Source organism: Geotrypetes seraphini, chromosome 4 (assembly GCF_902459505.1).
Source record: "Geotrypetes seraphini chromosome 4, aGeoSer1.1, whole genome shotgun sequence".
NCBI classification, from domain to species: Eukaryota; Metazoa; Chordata; class Amphibia; order Gymnophiona; family Dermophiidae; genus Geotrypetes; species Geotrypetes seraphini.
In genome coordinates, this window is record NC_047087.1 from 74,385,506 (window position 1) to 74,402,674 (window position 17,169).

Genomic DNA, 17,169 nt, shown 5'->3' on the forward strand with positions numbered 1-17,169 from the left:
GTTTAAAGGATTTGTTTTAGAGCCGCTCCAGCACTAGTCTCTGGCTCTGACAGACCTCGATGACATTTTAGCGCTGACGGATCCTAATACTTTTCCCTCCCTATGCTGAGAGGGATCCGTCAGCACTAAATTGTCATCGAGGTCTATCAGAGCCAGAAACTAACTCCAAGTGGCACAGACCTCAGATTTTTAAGGATGTGCGGTTTTAGATCCGCGAGGTCCGTCAGGTCCGCATTTTACCCCTTCCCATGACACAGTACTGGAAATGGACAGCCTTGCATTTTAGGCTAACAACAGGAATGGTGAGCAGTCACTCTAAACGAAGGGGAAGGGAGTGAGGGGAATAATCCAAAATCACTCAATATTTCAGCAAAAGGTGGACCCTTTGTGAGTGGAATAAGTTATTCCCTGTCATATAATACTACAAGACGTGCATATATGTATGGATGGATAGAAGACCAACTGACTATTTTGATCACCTGTCACAGAGATAGTCTAAATTGTTTTATTACCAGTGATGCATTTCCTCCTGATAAGTTGGGAAAATAATGAGCAGCACACCTGTAGCTCAACAGCTTTACTATATCATGGAAGCAATTATTGAGAAAGGACAATAAACACTCTGACTGCAAATTCATGGGGTGGTGGCACAGGAAACAGCTTGGGCATGCTCAATAAACTGAGAGATTTTATCATTTTTCAGTGATTGCCAAATCACTGCATACTAATCAGAAAGCTCCACTAAAGCATCGTTTAGAATTCATGACCCACTATTCTAGAAGCAGAGGACAGGACTGAGATTAAGACTGGAAAAAATAAAAGGGGATGGAGGCCATTTACTGAACATATGCTAATTCTATTAGTGCACATTATTTATCGCAGGACCCAGTGCCTAATACAAGCCCTTAGTGGTTAACAAGGGCAATTCTATTAGTTAGGCACCTATGTGCTCTAATCTAATCTAAAACTTGGATTAGTATGTCATGTCTTCATCTAAAAGGAGCTCGACTCGGTTAACAAAATAGCGGTGAGACAAAGAATCATTAAAAAAAATAAAAGAACTCAGATTAAAAACATAACAAGCTAAAAAAAGGAGAAATATTAATGGATAAAGAAGAATAGGCAGTATTCTATAACGTAGCAGCTAAATCCCATAGCTCTTATGTGGGCAGAACATGAGTGGGCTGTGGGCATGTCTTCCATTTATGTGTGTACCTTATATAATACTATAAACTATGCATATCACATGGTACACACTCACCTATGCCTACCATTGACATGTCATGTGAGAATGTACCAACTTTTATGAAAAAAACTACTCCACTTGAATAGCTGCTCTGGCATAGCACAGAAATTCACATTTAATGGAGGAAAAAGCCTCAGACGTGAAGAGAGCAATCATAGTAGCTCTACTCCTTAGATATCACTGGCTCAAAAAAACCCTCCAGAACACTGTGGAAAACAACGAGGGTGGAATGACCAAACGGACACCCATTAGTAGCCCCTTCCAACGGGGAACCCGGGTTTCACGGCTGCCTACAGCTTCATCAGGGCAATGGGGTATGAATGCTGCAATAAATAGGCAAAACCTAAGGCTCAAGCTCTTGTAAAACCAGCACAAGTCAAAAAAAAGTAAAGTTTAGTACTTACAATTGCTTCTGTTCGTCCCTCCTGTGAGAATATGCCTACAAATGGGTGCAGTATTCCATAATGGAATCTTGGCACCAAAATACCATTATAGAACTGGTGCTATGTGCTTGGCATTGGGGCATCTAGACTGAGGCACCAATTTATAGAATTGCCCTTATTATGTGGGTCAGAGGCATTAGCGCATGTTAGTAAATGATCCACAAAATGAATCGCAGATTGCTATTTGAGAACTTTGTAAATCACTATAAAATTTTCATTGATTGAAAAGTCAAAATAGAACTTAAGATTCAGAAGGATTGGTCATTAACTTCCCTTACTTTGTATCTACCTTGAGTGAACCCAGAACACCTATGATTGCTCATCTATATATGCCTCTCCCCCCCAAAAAAAAACAATTTAGCAAATCACAAATTCAACCATGACACACAATTTATGAATTAGGATTTATGTGATATGAAATCCTAAATGAAACTCAGCAACGTGCTTCCTGGATTATAGATTACTTATCTACAGTATATGGCTTATTAGGAAAAAAAAACCTGCCTTCTCTGCCAATGAAGTCTGGTTTGGCAGCAGAAAATGATTGTAAAAAAAAAAAAAAAATCAATGCATGAATATGAATTGGAAGAAAAGCAAACTTGAAATAAATCGTAGATTGTTTCTTAAAAAATAAGACATTTTCCACAAACACGCTTCAAGAAACTAGCATACAGTCACAATTTTAATTGTGAGATAATTCTTCAATTCACTGCAAACACCGGTAATGCATCTTTTGTATACCTCAAACATGATCAGGTATTAAAATCACATAACTGTAAACATGGCTGAAGGTTTAAAGTCCTTTAATTTGGCTGCTTTGAGATTAGAGAAAGAAAAGCACAGCTGTGCTCTAGATCTCCTGCTGCAAGACTGTAGTGACCAGGCATAGACTGCTTCTTCCGTATTTCAGCCTTTCCAGTATTCTCTCAGCTCACGTTCCATTGCTGCAACGTTACCTTTTAAACATTTTATCTGCAATATGAATTTGTTACCATAAGAGGAAAAAAATATCTCCCACCCTTTATGACTAAGAGATAGAAAAGCAGAGTTTGTCACTCCCTTTTTAAGGCAATTGTATATCCGTATTTGAACGTCTCAGTGGGCTGAAAGATTCCCATAAAGTCCACTGTGCTCTTTCACTCTTTTGCAACCCTTGCAGTTCTTCAGCTGCAAATGTGCTTTTCTGCAGGAATCTACCAGTTCCTTGTTATTTGTCCTGAGTACCATGGTTGGGTGCCTTATACTGCTACTGGTCCATTCTTAGTGTGTGTTTCTAAAGCTTTAATACTGCTAATGATCTTCTTCTGGGGCCCGACGATAGTAACACCAACCTTCTTCATATCACTGCAATGAAGAAAACAGATTGAATGAGAATGATGGGAAATAAGCACTGAAAGGCGCTAAGAAACACCTGTTTCTCTAAATTCAGGAGAAATAAAGTAGTTTTGTCAATATTACATCTATTGAACCATTTTGGCCAAAATTCTATATATGGTGCCGTTTATAAAATGAGTCTGTTTATGTCCAATAACCTCTTTCAAGATAATTCTATGGAGCAAATATATGGTTGGTGGTAGTTAGCCTTTATTGGACACCTTCTTTAGGCCTGGGATATTCAATGTGGGGCCATGGCCAGGTACCGACACTGAATATCTGGATTTGCTCAGTCTACTATCCCTTATCCAGTTAAGTGTGATATTCAGCACTTAACCACCTAAGGGCCAGATTCACTAACCTGCCCGATCGAGCCCGATCCAGGCAGGTCTGACAAATTCAGCAAACTCTAACATGCAGATGAGGGCGATCAGAGGAATGCCCCCATCTGCCGGCACGGATTGCTTTATAGCGATCCCCGCGCATGCACAGACCATCTTTAGATCTTTAGGTCCTGGACCTGATGGGCCACTGCGTGAACGGACTGCTGGGCACGATGGACCTATGGTCTGATCCAGCAGAGGCACTGCTTATGTTCTTATGTTCTTATGTCTGCGCATGCGCTGGACCTCTGGCCCGGCACTTTTTTTTTTTCTTTTTTAAAAACTTTTTTAAAACCACAGTCTTACACTGCGGGTAAGAGTGGGAGAGGCAGGGCAGGCAGGCGATCAGGGCAGCTACAGTCGGGGCAGGCAGGCAGACTGGGGAATCAGGAGATCGGGGCTGACAGGGCTGAGAGCAGGGAGGCAGAAGGCAGTCAGAAAGGGCTTCAGCGACTGGTCCTCAGCAGTCGCTTTTTGGGTTGATCGGCCAGCACAGTCGAATCGGCAAATTTGCTTAGTGAATCACATCCCTGCCTACTTTGCATGCAGTTCCCCTCATTTGCATGCATGGATCGGAATCGGATCGCAAAACAGGTTAGTGAATATCGCAGGAGGGAAATCGGGTCGCAAAGAGCTCGCAAACCGATCGGTACACGCTTGGTTTGCTTAGTGAATCTAGCCCTAAGTGAAAGTGAATAAAGATATGACAGAGTTTTATGTGGTTCAATTTGTCTGATTAGCCTAGGCAATTAAGGGGGAAATTCATCAATTGGCACTAACCACCTTAGCTTGCACTAATTACGTTAGCGTGTGCTAATGATTAGCACATGCTAAACACTAAAGATGCCCATTATATTCATTTAGCATTTAGTGTCCACTAATCATTAGCACCTGTTGATGAAGTCCCCCTAAATGCTGAACATTGGCATTTAACCACAAAAATGCCAACTCCACCCCAGACCACCCACAAAGTAGCGAATTTAGAGCTAGATTCACAAAGCAAACCGATCGTGTACCGATCGGTTTGCGACCCCTTTGTGACCAGATTCGCCTCGGGCTCCATTCACGAACCTCTCCAGCGATCCGCTTTGAATCCGTGCAGGCAAATGAGGAGAAACGCATGCAAAGTAGGCAGGGATGCGATTCACAACACAAATTTGGGACACCAATTGGGCTAGCTGATCAAGAATAGAAGCGACTGCTTGGGACCAGTCGCACAGGTCTCTGCCGACTCTCCTGCTCCATTGCCTTGCTCTCTGCCCCAATCTTGTGTAGGAAGAGGTTTCAGGCACCGGGGGAATCGTGCAGCTCCTGTCCCTGCTCTGCTCTCTGCCTTGAGCTCTCCTTTGGAGCTAATTCTAACCAATAGGGAAAGAAAGAGAAGGCAGGAAGTGTGACTCTCTCTGCCACCTTCCCTGCAGTGTGAGCCTACGGGTTTAAAGCTGGGCTGCAGGCCGCAGTGCAGCCCGGCTTTAAACCCGTGGGCTCGCACTGCAGGAAAGGCGGCAGAGAACAGGAGAGTCTGGGTGGCAAGAGTAGGGCTTGGAGAGAGCAGGAGAGTCAGCACGCATGAAGACTAATCTCTTAAAAGTTCCCAGCTCCTGAAAAAAAAAAATCTAGGCCGGGCCCGGAGGTCCAGCGCATGCGCAGACCATCTACAGATGGTCTGTGTATGTGCTGGGATCGCTATCAAGTGATCCGGGCAGGCAGATGGGGGCGTTCCTCTGATCGCCCCCATCTTCATATTGGGGTTTCAAGAATTCATCGGACCTGCCCGGATTGGGCCCAATCGGGCAGGTTTGTGAATCTAGCCCTTAGTGAACAGGGCAGTAGGTAGGCTGCCAGTGTAGAGTAGGACATGAAAAAGAAAATGAGACCAGGAGAGGAAGAAAAGGCTTTCAAAAGGAAAATGAGACCAGAGAGAAGAGAAGACACTGACCTCAAGAGCAAACTCATGAGAAAAAGGCAGGGAATACTGAAATGGAGCAGAAGGAGAGATGGAACTGTAAAGGTATATAGAAAGGCCTTTTGTAAAACGACCCTTAAGTGAAATGCAGACAGCTCAACTTTCCATAACCTTATAGCAGAATAAATGCGAGTTTTGTTGCTGCCCCTGCTCCATTCCTGTAAGCTCTGCCTTAACCACATAAGCCTCGAATATTTATGATTTTAAAGTGTTTGAGGCTTGTGCAGATGAGGACGGAGTTTGCAGGGATGGGGCAGGGACAGGAAAAGAACTCGCTTGGACGGGGTGGGCAAATGAATTCCCACGGGGAAGGGGAAAAATTTGTCCCTGTATCATTCTCTAATCTGTATACCATGCACATGCACATAATCAGACTTTTAAGTTGGCACATGAAGTCCTCTTCTCCAAAGTTATTTGAAGGTAATAAGTGGAAGGTTTCCCAGTGACTTGCATAACCATAGGCATATCAAGATATGGAACTAACTGGAAGAAAACTGTTCAGACAACAGTTCTGAATAACCTGTATAGGGGAGTTTTATCGATGGGGGGGGGACTATTAATCTGAAGTTGAGGTGTTTTGGCTAAGTGCCAGTTTGGATAAACCAAACATTACGTTCTGTAGTCCTGTGCCAGCTGCTCTGTTCCATCATCTCCTAAATCCGGAAGACAGGTCCTGCTCAGCTGAAGAAATGCATGTCAATTAGCAGACCCGAGGCTGTTTTAATTTTTCCATTTCTTTAGACCCTCTGTATCTACTGGTTTTATACTTTGCCTGTTTCTTAATTAAGCACTAAGCTGAAGAAAATGGTGCATAATAAAGTGGCTGCCACTTCCTGCCCCACGGGGATAATTGCAATAATAAACCATAATCAGCATTTCACAATGGTAACAACATATTGAGTGTATTCCATTTTTTTTGAAGCTTTTTGATAGCGAGCTGTTGGTGACTCTGCTGTCGATTAACGATTTTCTCCATCCAGGTGCCCTTTTACCAAGTTGCGGAAAGCACTACCGTAATGCATACTTTCCACAGTTCATAATGGCATGCTGAGGTATCCCACAGTACTTTTGACGTCTGTGTGCATTACCAGCTCGTTAAGAAATAAAATACATTTTTTTTCTGAGGAGGCATGTCTCGGGGCAGAGAGTGGGAGTCTCTGCACTAATCAGTTAGCACAGCTATATTACAGCACACTAATTAGTGCAGGAGATAGTTTAATACTGTGGATGGGCAGACTGGATGGGCCATTTGGCCTTTATCTGCCATCATGTTTTTTAATGAGCCCTTATGCCTTTAAAATAAGTTGTCGTAAGGGCTCATGCATTATTAGGTTAATGCGATAAAACCAAAGACACTGTGGAGAAGATGATCAAGATGCAGGCATTATTAAAAGTTCAATCCAATAATCCACAAAAAGAAATATCTTGGACCCAAATCGTTAGGGACTATAGACCCAACACGGTCCGTGTTTTGACAAAATTGTCTTCCTCAGGGGTCCCTAAAGGGCCTGGCACAGAAACTCGTGGATCAGAGGCTAAAAGCAACTCTGGTAAAACTCTGCACGGTTGAGAAGTCCCCCTCTTCTCCCGCTATTGAGAACTTCTCAACTGTGCAGAGTTTTGCCAGAGTCGCTTTTAGCCTCTGATCCACGAGTTTCTGTGCCAGGACCTTTAGGGACCCCTGAGGAAGACAGTTTTGTCGAAACACAAACCATGTTGGGTCCATAGTTCCCAACAATTTTGGTCCGAGATATTTCTTTTTGTGGATTATTGGATTGAACTTTTAATAATGCCTGCATCTTGATCATCTTCTCCACAGTGTCTTTGGTTTTATCAGATTTTTATTTCTATGGAGTTCTTAGGGTCAACCTTTTGGTTGTTATCAGGTTAATAGCACATGCTAATAGCAATATTAGCACATGGAAAATTGACCATTCTCTGGCTGTAGCAAAAAATGACCTTAGCATGTGGGAAAGTCCTGTATAAAAGTGCCATAAAGCCACTTTTTGCTGCAGCTCTGTAAAAGGGCCCTTAAATTTGTAAACAACTGTTGTCATTGCCAGTGGTCTTCTTAAGAACAATCCAGACATTTTTTAGGGGCTGATTCCATAAGTGGTAAGGGTTTTTACAAGTCTACATTTTTGGCGTCTAGGGTCCTTGCAGAATCGCGGCTAACGTTGTCTAGTGACATCAAAGTCTGATGCTACCTCTAAACGTGCTGTCTTCTGGACTTTGACATCACTAGGCAACGCTAGGCGCTATGGACCCAGGTGCGGACCCAGATGTCACCTAGTGTCACCTAATTTTTTAATGAGGGTTTCATTGTTTTTTATTTGTGTGACCAATTATTGCACCACCATGGTTGGGTGCTGAGCTGGCAGGACTCCCTGAAACTGTAGCTTCGGGGAGTCCTGTCGACTCAGCTGATTGGGGATTTTCCTGCCACAATTAGCTGAACCAATAGGGATATCCCTGATTCCTTTCTCCCTCCCTCCTATCCACCCATCCACCAATTCTACCAGCACCCCTCTAAAGAGAGACCCCTCCCACCGAGCCTGATTGGCCCATTGCCCAAGCATGATTAGCCTTAGTTGCTTGGGCCAATCAGGCCCCTCCCAGTGCATCCCAGGGTGTACCATGAAGGGGAAGGCCTGCCATTTTGAAGAGATGGGCTTCCCAGCAGGAGGGAGTTGGCATCCTTCTAGCTGATTTTCCATTTAGAGGTACAAGGGGGTGTGGAGGGGTATGTGGGGATGTCGGGGGTATGTAGAGGGGTATGTGGAGTGTTGGGCTTGGTGGGATGAGTCTCTCTTTGGAGGGGTGTTAGGGAGATCAGTGGGTGGGTGGGTAGGTGGGATGGAGGAAGGAAAAGAGGAATCAGGGATCTCCTTACTGGTTCAGCTAATTGCACCAGGGGAATCCCCAATCAGCTGAGCCAGAAGAACTTCCCAAAGCTGTGGCATCACTGAGTCCTGCTGGCTCAGCTGATTGGGGATTCCCTGTGACAATCAGCTGAGGGCAAACTGTGGACTATTTTCGGGATCCCTCAGCAAAAATTAGGCGCCAAAAATTTAGGCCAGGGTTTTCCGGGCATACATTTCCGGTCCCTATCTTTGTGCGATTCTCTAACTGGCGCTGCTGCAAGATTGACACGTGATCTGTGGCTGCCGACATGGGCACTGGTTAGAGAATCTAGGCGTTAATGTAATCGGACATGTAGCTCATGCACAGTAACAGTGTTTCTTGGCAGATTCTCTGGAGAAGTTATAGGAATTCATGCTCTACAAGGTAACATAGAGGGGCATATTCAAAAGGACACCCAAGTCAGAATAGAGTCAACCAGCTCATATCACCCAAAACGGACGTCCATTTCGCATATATTTTCCAACAGAAATAGATGAGTAATGGTTTTCAATGCTTTAGCCATAAGTTTAAAACAGGGCTGCCCAAGTCCGGTCCTCGAGATCTACTGGCAGGCCAGGTTTTCAGGATATCCACAATGAACATGCATGAGAGAGATTTGCATACCAAGAAGGCAGTGCAGGCAAATCTCTCTCATGCATATTCATTGTGGATATCCTGAAAACCTGGCCTGTCAGTAGATCTCGAGGACTGGACTTGGGCAGCCCTGGTTTAAAATGTCAGCTTCAATTGCTTTAGAAGTCAAAGAAGCAAGAGTAAGCCACTAGGCACCAAACTAAATAAGTAAGTGAGTAGATTTTCATTTATTTGGAAAGGCAGACAATGATGAATATAGGAGATACTGAACAGATGTAGGACTGGCTATATATATTTCAGTAAGACTTCTAAATAAAGTAGAATTCTTAATCCCTTTGCAGCTATTAGTACTTATGAACAAACATTAGGAGCTAATGTTTTTTAAGGGTTCATCAGATATGCTACTACAATTATTCTTTAGTTATCCACACACATCTTGAAAATGTCTTGTGAGCATACAATGTGTTTCTAATAAATTGCCCGGGAAATTGAATCTCTTTAAAAGCAAAACTTACCGCAACTTAAAAGGGCTTACCGCAAGACACATTCAGGTGTCCTGCAGTAAATTTGAGATCTGTATTTGTAAACCACATGTTAATAAAAGTTTGTATTTTTTTCTGCAGAAGGGGTATGTTGGGGGTAGGGGTGGCAGCTACATTACCCCATATAAACTCCCCCTTTTATGAAGCTGTGTTAGTGTGTTAGGTTTTTTTTTTATTGCCGGCTGCGGCAGTAAAGGCACTGATGCTCATAGAATTCCTATGAGCGTCATAACTTTTACTGCCGCAGTCAGCGATAGAAAATGCTATCGCAGCTTCATAAAAGGGAGCCCAAATGATTAGTGCAAGATTAGCACATGAGCCTCTACCGGCTGCAAAATAGTTGGCAGTAAGTGCACACATGCTAATTTTGGGGTAAAGACCGCATGCTAATGATTACATTAGTGTATGTTCAATCAAAAAGGCCACTCAGCCCAATATACAATAAAAGTAGTATCACTTTCTTCAAATGACCTATATATTCATTCTACTTCAAAAATTATAGTTCTTATATTTTATCTCTTCAGAGACCTCAGTGATGTAACCCAATGTTGGGTCAACATTTCATTACCGACAGGGATTTAAACATCCAATCGGCACCGGTCTCACTTCAATGTTATAAAGAATTCTTAATGGCCATTTTAAAAATTAACTACTGCACTTATAAACGTTGTGCTTGGCAAACTTATATTTAAGATGTCTTGCAACCATTCAATGAATGAAAATCAGATTGGGGACTCAATCACTGACATGACTCATGTTTTGCATAAAAACCCTGTATCAAGGCTTGTTTCCTTTTAGAAATGCCACTATCATCTAGGAACCTCCTTCTCTCATGTTTCTGTTGTAGCCATAAAGAGAAAAAATGGAAACTCAGCCGTTTTAATGCTGCGGTGAAAATGGCCTTAGTGTGCTGGAAAAGCCTACTTTCTAACGTAGCTCCTTATTGATTCGAAAATTGTTTTAGTACAGAAACTGGATGAATGATAGATTATAAATGGTGTTTAAACTTCCTTGTAAATGACTGTGTGTTGGAAGCCTAATGAATGCATACTGCATGTATTGCCTTTTGAATATCTATAGGGCATCAAGTAACCAATACATATGATGAACTAATAAACTGAATTACGGTAACTGCCCAATTAGTCAAAATTTATGTGCTCCATCCAAGGCAATTTGGCTTTTGCCAGGACCACAGTACTGAGTCCATCTTAATTGCCAAGGCTAATCAAATTAGACTCATATTTGGATTTAAGAAAGAGGTCTATTCTACTTGATTCATTAGCGGCTTTTGTTTTCATCAGCTATTATATTTTACTGCCTCATTTCCAATAGTCTGGGATCACTGGTGTTCCCCAAGTTGCTATGTCCTACTAGAGGAGGATGATCGTTTCTAAGCAAATTTTAGTATCAAAACTAAAATCTCTTTCTAACTCTATTGCAATTTTCTTGTACTTGGAGTCTCGCAGGAATATCTTTTAGTTCTAGTTCTCTTCAAAATTTATGTCTCCTAATTGGCTACCATGATTCAGTCTCTTGGGATTAGCCCTTTTATCTACGCTGATTCTTTAGAGACTTTCGTTTCAGATCCACAAGGGGCTGCTAAAAAGTTCTCAACCCAGTCAAGAAGAGGATGATGTGGAGCCATGAAACTTACAAGTTATTTCACACTTTTCTTGACAATTTTTGTTTCATTTCATGTCATTGGAGGCTATTTGACTTGTACAAGATAGGCACTACAGTGTTTTCTATTCTGTGACTCCTGAAGCAGGCAATGATTGCTGAAACCCAGTTTTGTGTTGAATTCACTGGTTTGTTATAGTGCTCTATTTTAGTCCTGGTGATTAATTGTGGTTCTACAGTGCCCCTTTGGGTGCTATAGTTTTGATTTTTAATAAAATGATACATTTTTATCCTTTTACCTTCTTTTTTGGGAAGATCTATGGGCCACTCCTGTTGGTCTGGGTTTTTTTTTTTTTTGTATTTCAAACAACAACAATAACAAAATGTGAAAGTACTAGTAACATTCCTTCTTGAAGAAGAATTACTGTGTTTTCCTGAAAATTAGACTTGTCTCGAAAATAAGCCCTAGCATGATTTTTAAAGGTGCTCCTAATATAAGCCCTACCCCCCCCCCCCAAATAAGCCCTAGTTAAGATCTACCCCCGATGCCCCTCTCGAATGGCCTCAACACTCCCTGACTCCATCCTTGACACACGGGCTGCTATGCGGTCTTCCCTCTGCAGCATTTTTCTATTCCTCCCTCCCATCACCCTGTGCAGCAGAACCCCACTATGAGACTAACATACCTCCTCTCCGAGGCCTCCAAAAACAGCAGTGGTGGCAGCGGCAGCGCTCTGAACGGTCTGCTCTGCGGCCTTCCCTGCTGGGGCCTTCCCTTTGCTGTGTCACCAATGACATCATCAGTGATGCAGAGGGAAGGCCCCGGCGGGGAAAGCCATGAAGCAGCCCATTTAGAGCGCAGCTGCCGCCGTTGTTTTTGCAGGCCTCAGAGCAGAGGTATGTCAGTCTCACAGTGGGAGGGTCAGTGGGGTTCTGCTGCACATGGGGATGGGTGAGAGGGGAGGAAAGATGCTGCACATGGGGGAGAAAGGAAAGAGGAAGAATTGGGGTAGAGGAGAGGAAGGGAGTGATGATTGTTATATATGGAAAAAAATAAGACATCCTCAAAAATAAGCCCTGGTGCATTTTTTGGACCCAAAATTAACATGACACCATCTTATTTTCGGGGAAATACAGTAGTTTTAGGCTTCTGTGCATTAAAATCCTGCATTATAATGCATTAAGCCCCAAACTTAACATGCTTTAATAGAAGGGCCCCTGAAAGTATTACTACATGCAACTGCGTGTACTATAGGCACTTACACAGAGCAAATCTTTGCTATGGTATCGCATGAGCTGTATCCGACTCCTGTAAGGCTGTCCTTACAATGTCCAGTCCAAAGGCCATCTAACCAGTCACCCGTCGTGTGGAAGGCAGTGATATCAGTGCTGTTTTGGTCCAGTAAAAGTGTTGATGGCCTAAAATGACAAAAGGAAAGGAAAGGAAATGAGAAAAGGGCTGAGAAGAGGCTTGCATTGTGCCTTAACTTACTACTAGCAGCAGCAGGAGGCTTCCCGGCTTCGTGCTGCCTTCCTGTTCATCTGTGGAATTTATCTGCCACTGAGGCCTCATCAGTTCAAGCTGGCAGCTCTGTGAAACACAGCAGAATCATCAAGTTTAAATGTTTCTGCTGCTACATTGTCCATGCCTGTGTTTTGAATCATTGAAGCGCTGCCAGAACATGATAGATATCCTTAGATTATAACTTAATTTGTTTAACCATTAGCAAAAATGAGTGTAATTTAGAATATATTTATGTGACTTGACATAAAGTCCCAAATACTGTTCCAGTTGCAACAGTGATAAACCTCTTTTAAATGTATAATTCAGCTGATTTATAACTCAATATACAGGTAACTGCAAGGTCTAAGGACTTTGTGATAGAAGAGAACTTTAGGCTTGTGCATTTCCAGAAAAGCACACACTAGTGAAAGCCAGACATCAGCTATACCCTAAAAGCAACAGTCAACCATCTCACTGAAGGAGATTCTCATGAGATATTTTGAGCATTTTAAAAATGATTGCTACTACAGTGCCAAACACTGAAAGCAGCATTTTATATTTTGCCAGTATTTTATCTATGCCATAGTTACCCTCAGCAAATATGTTGGAGGTGAGTCTATTTCTGGGGCTTTGAGACTTTAACCCAATTCGGGAAAACTACAGTATGTATTTGCAGACTGGTTACTATTTTCAGTAGCAGGAGTAGGGTACACCTAGGGATATATTGCCAATTTCCCATCAAGTGGACCTTTCCAACTCTGTGCAGAGGCAAGCGACAAAGCTTGTAAAAGGTATGGAGAACTTGCGAGGGGATCTGATAGAGACTTTTAAAATACTGAAAGGATTCGACAAAATAGAGCAGGGAACAACTTTATTCACAATGTCAAAGGTGACTCGGACAAGAGGTCATGGACTGAAGCTGTGGGGGGACAGGGCCAGGACAAATGTCAGAAAGTTCTGCTTCACACAGCGAGTAGTGAACGCCTGGAACGCTCTCCTGGAAGAGGTTGTGGAGGAAACCACCATTCAAGGATTTAAGGGCAAGTTGGATGCACATCTTCTTGAAAGACACATTGAGGGATACGAGTAACTAAGGTATTCACCAGGGTAGGCCTGGCTGGGCCTCCGCGTGTGCGGATCGCCGGACTAGATGGACCCAAGGTCTGATCCGGTGCAGGCATTTCTTATGTTCTTATGTTATGTTCCACTTACAGCTGGAGTGTGTCCACTTATAGTGATATCCTCTGAGTGAACCATTCAGATTAGACTCAGATTTCTTCTGTACTGCAAAAGCTCAATGCAACACAACTCACACAGCCAAAGAATAACTCTGACCCAATAAGGCAGGTATAATAGAGATGTTAAAATACTTCTGTGGTATAAATGCACAGGAGAAGAGTCTCTGAATTGAAAGGAGGCTTTGGATTGAGGGGACATAGAATGAAGGCAAAAGCAGACAGAAGTAACCTAAGGAAATACTTCTTCATGGAAAGTTTGGTGAACTTGTGTAACAGCATCCCATTGGAGGTGGTAAAGACAAAAACTATGGGTCCTTTTTGCAAAGCTGCAGTAGCGATTCTCATGTGGAAAATGTGACACAGCCCATTCAGTTCCTATGGGTTACTTCACATTTGCAACGCTGGGACTCATTACCATGGCTTTGCAAAAGGGGCCCTCTCTGAATTCAAGAAAGCTTGGAACTGGTACATAGAATCTCTAAGGGACAGGAAGAAATAATAGATGACATGGATGGGCGGACTGGATATACCATATGGTCTTTATCTGCCTTCATTTTTCTATGTTTCCATAAAGGGCCATTTTTCAGTAGGACGTCTAAGTCTGTTTCAGGATGTCCAGAATTAGATGTCCAAAATTTAGGCACAATAACAAAAAAGATGTCCAGGATGCCCAAGATGTTTTGAAAATGAAGAGTCTAAATCTGGAAAATCACCGTCCAAAACCCATTTGGGTCGCAGCAGTTCGGGTAGAGGAGTGATCGCATCGCGGCAGGGGAGATGAGCCATCTCTCCTGCCGCAATGGTTGCGGCGGGGTGGTGGGTAGGCTGCCGGCCCGCTGAGCTGATTGCGCCAGCCGCCATCAGCTCAGCGGGCCATTTTTTGGCACTTATACCTGTTTTGACTTGGTCTAAGTCAAAACATATAAGTGCCGCCTAGGCAACCTGTCAAAAGGTTTGGCTATACCTGCTGTATGCCTAAGTGTAGGTCAGTCCACCTCACGCCCTTTTCCCTCCTCTAAAAACGCCTCTTTTTGCTCTATGTGTTTAGAGGCAGGGGAAAGGCCTAAGCTGGTTTTAGATACGTCTAAAACCAGCTTTGGTTATGGGTACTTGGACGATCAGGCTTTTTGATCGTCCAAGTACCCATTTAGGCCACTTTTTAGATTTTTTTTTTTATTATTATGAGCCCCTTAAGGTTTAGTTTATTTCAGCATCAGTGAGCAAGCCTGCCCCGGATCACTTCTACTTCTGGTGGCAGGCCTGCTTGCTGATGCTGCGCAGTGGCTGCCTGAAGATTTTAAAATTCAGCGTCAGGAGGAAGTGGGTGGGGAATCGGGAGCTGGGGAGAGGCCGCACCGTATGATTCTGCGGGGCTAGGGTGGAGATCCTGGGAAACCCCCCCCCCAACCAAGCAGAGTTCCATTGTCTATGTGTATACCCATAGCATGCTCCGATCATATTTTGAATAGGCCTTAAAATATATAAGTATTTCCTATTTTGCAATGGAAACATGTGTAGTTCAAAAAAATGTCAGCATCGGCACTAGCATCTGCTTGCTAACTGCTTGCTTAGACCTGGGGCTTGGAGGTGTGTGTGATTGGTGGGAGGAAAGGGAGCTTACCTCCCTTACCAAACAGGACCTCCTTGGTAGTGACATATAATCCAGAGCTGGAAAAACTAAGAAAAATTATACGAGATCTATAGCTCCTACTGCAGGAAGATTAATTACTAAAAGAAATATTCCCAGCTCCACCTGTGCTGGCCTTCAGTCAGCCATCTGATCTGAAACAAAAATTGGTAAAAAAAAAAACAAGCTTCCCACACAAACCAACAAAGAACATGGCATACATTCTTGTGATGTGGCAAACTGTGCGAGCACATCTCAAAGGATCCCACAGTCACTCATATGGAAAAAACATTCAGCATAAAGGAATCCTTCACATGCTCATCTTCTTATGTGGTATACATCATTCAGGGCAATAAGGCCCTGATTCTGTATAGGACGCCCCGGAGAGGTGTCCTATTCAGAATCGGGCCTACACTAAACCCCGATTCTGGAACCGGCGTCCATGTTACAGACGCTAGTTAGAGAATCGGGTTAGATTAGACACGGCCCGCTACACTTATCGCAGCAAGGGATCTCTCTGCCTAGGCGCCTGGGCCAATCAGGCCTTAGACTTAGTTGGGATGGGCGGACCCGCTATGCCTTAGGCCTGATTGGTCCAGGCTTCTAGAGCCTGGGCCGATCAGGCCTTAGGCTTCGGCGGGATGGGCCGGGAAGGGGCGGGCCCGCCTCATTTCGACGAGGCGGGCCTGCCGGTTGGACGGGTAAGACCTGTCTGGCCAAAAGAAAAGGTTAGTTTGGTGGGGTGGAGGTTTGGGAGCTGTTAGCGCAGGGGGGGAGGGTGTGGAGGGGGTGCGTCTTCGGGCAGGAGGGATTGGGCACCCTCCTACAAGCGATCGGTAGTGTCGGGGGGGGGGGCATCTTCTGGCAAGAGGGTTTGGACACCCTTCTGCCGGCAATCGGACAGGCGGTCGCGGCCCGCTATACTTATAGCGGCAGAGAGATCCCTTGCCGCAATAAGTATAGCGGCAGCGTCTACTTACAATGTAGACCAGCATTTTGTTGGCCTATATTGTAAGCGTCTCTTCCTCTACTAGGGAGACGCGTAGGGCCGCCTAGGTTCGCCTAAGGTCCGCCTAAGGCCCTTAGGCGAGCTTAGGTGTCTTGCGGGCCTCCCTAGGTTCCCGGAGGCGCCTTCAATATAGGCGGCCTGCCTGGGGAGCATTTTTTAGAAAAACGTGCATCCCGATTGGCTGATTAGACAGCTGTAGGACGCCTACAGCTGCCTAAAATCGGGACGCACTTTGTAGTATCAGGGCCTAAGTGCAAAGAAGCATGTTACATTGGTGAAACAAGCCAAATGCTAAAGACCAGAATCGGACAACACCCACCTCATCAATGTTTCCCAAGTCAAGTCAGTCCTGGAATACCCCTTGTCAGTTAAGTTTTCAGGACACTTGCAATGAATATGCATGAAAGAGATTTGCATATAATGGAGGCAGAATATTCAAATCAATTTCATACATATTCATTGTGGATTTCCTGAAAACCTGACTGGCAAGGAGGTACTCCAACTTAGGAAACACTGTTCTATATGAAATAGAGAATGACACAGGGACAAATTTTTCCCCCTCTCCAAGGGAACTCATTTTCCCATCCTGTCCCGGCAAGTTCTTTTCCTGTCCCTGCCCTATTCCTGCAAGCTTTGTCCTCATCTGCACAAGCCTCAAACACTTTAAAATCTTAAATGTTCGTGGTTTGTGCCCCAATGATTTTATTGTAAGAATACTA

General features: G+C 43.8%; 1 protein-coding gene across 8 annotated transcripts in view; it reads right to left on the minus strand.

Annotated features, from left to right (window-relative positions):
- Positions 1-224: 224 nt before the first annotated feature.
- Positions 225-17,169, minus strand: part of EPHA3 (EPH receptor A3) — a 427,612-nt gene continuing 410,667 nt past the window's right edge. For all 8 annotated transcript variants that reach the window (XM_033941962.1, XM_033941961.1, XM_033941964.1 and 5 more), the window contains exons 16-17: positions 12,336-12,491; positions 225-3,033 (exon numbers count right to left, since the gene is read on the minus strand). In XM_033941962.1, coding sequence (XP_033797853.1) covers positions 2,928-3,033; positions 12,336-12,491 — 262 coding nt within the window. In that variant the 3' untranslated portion in view covers positions 225-2,927. The remainder of the gene's footprint in view (positions 3,034-12,335; positions 12,492-17,169) is intronic.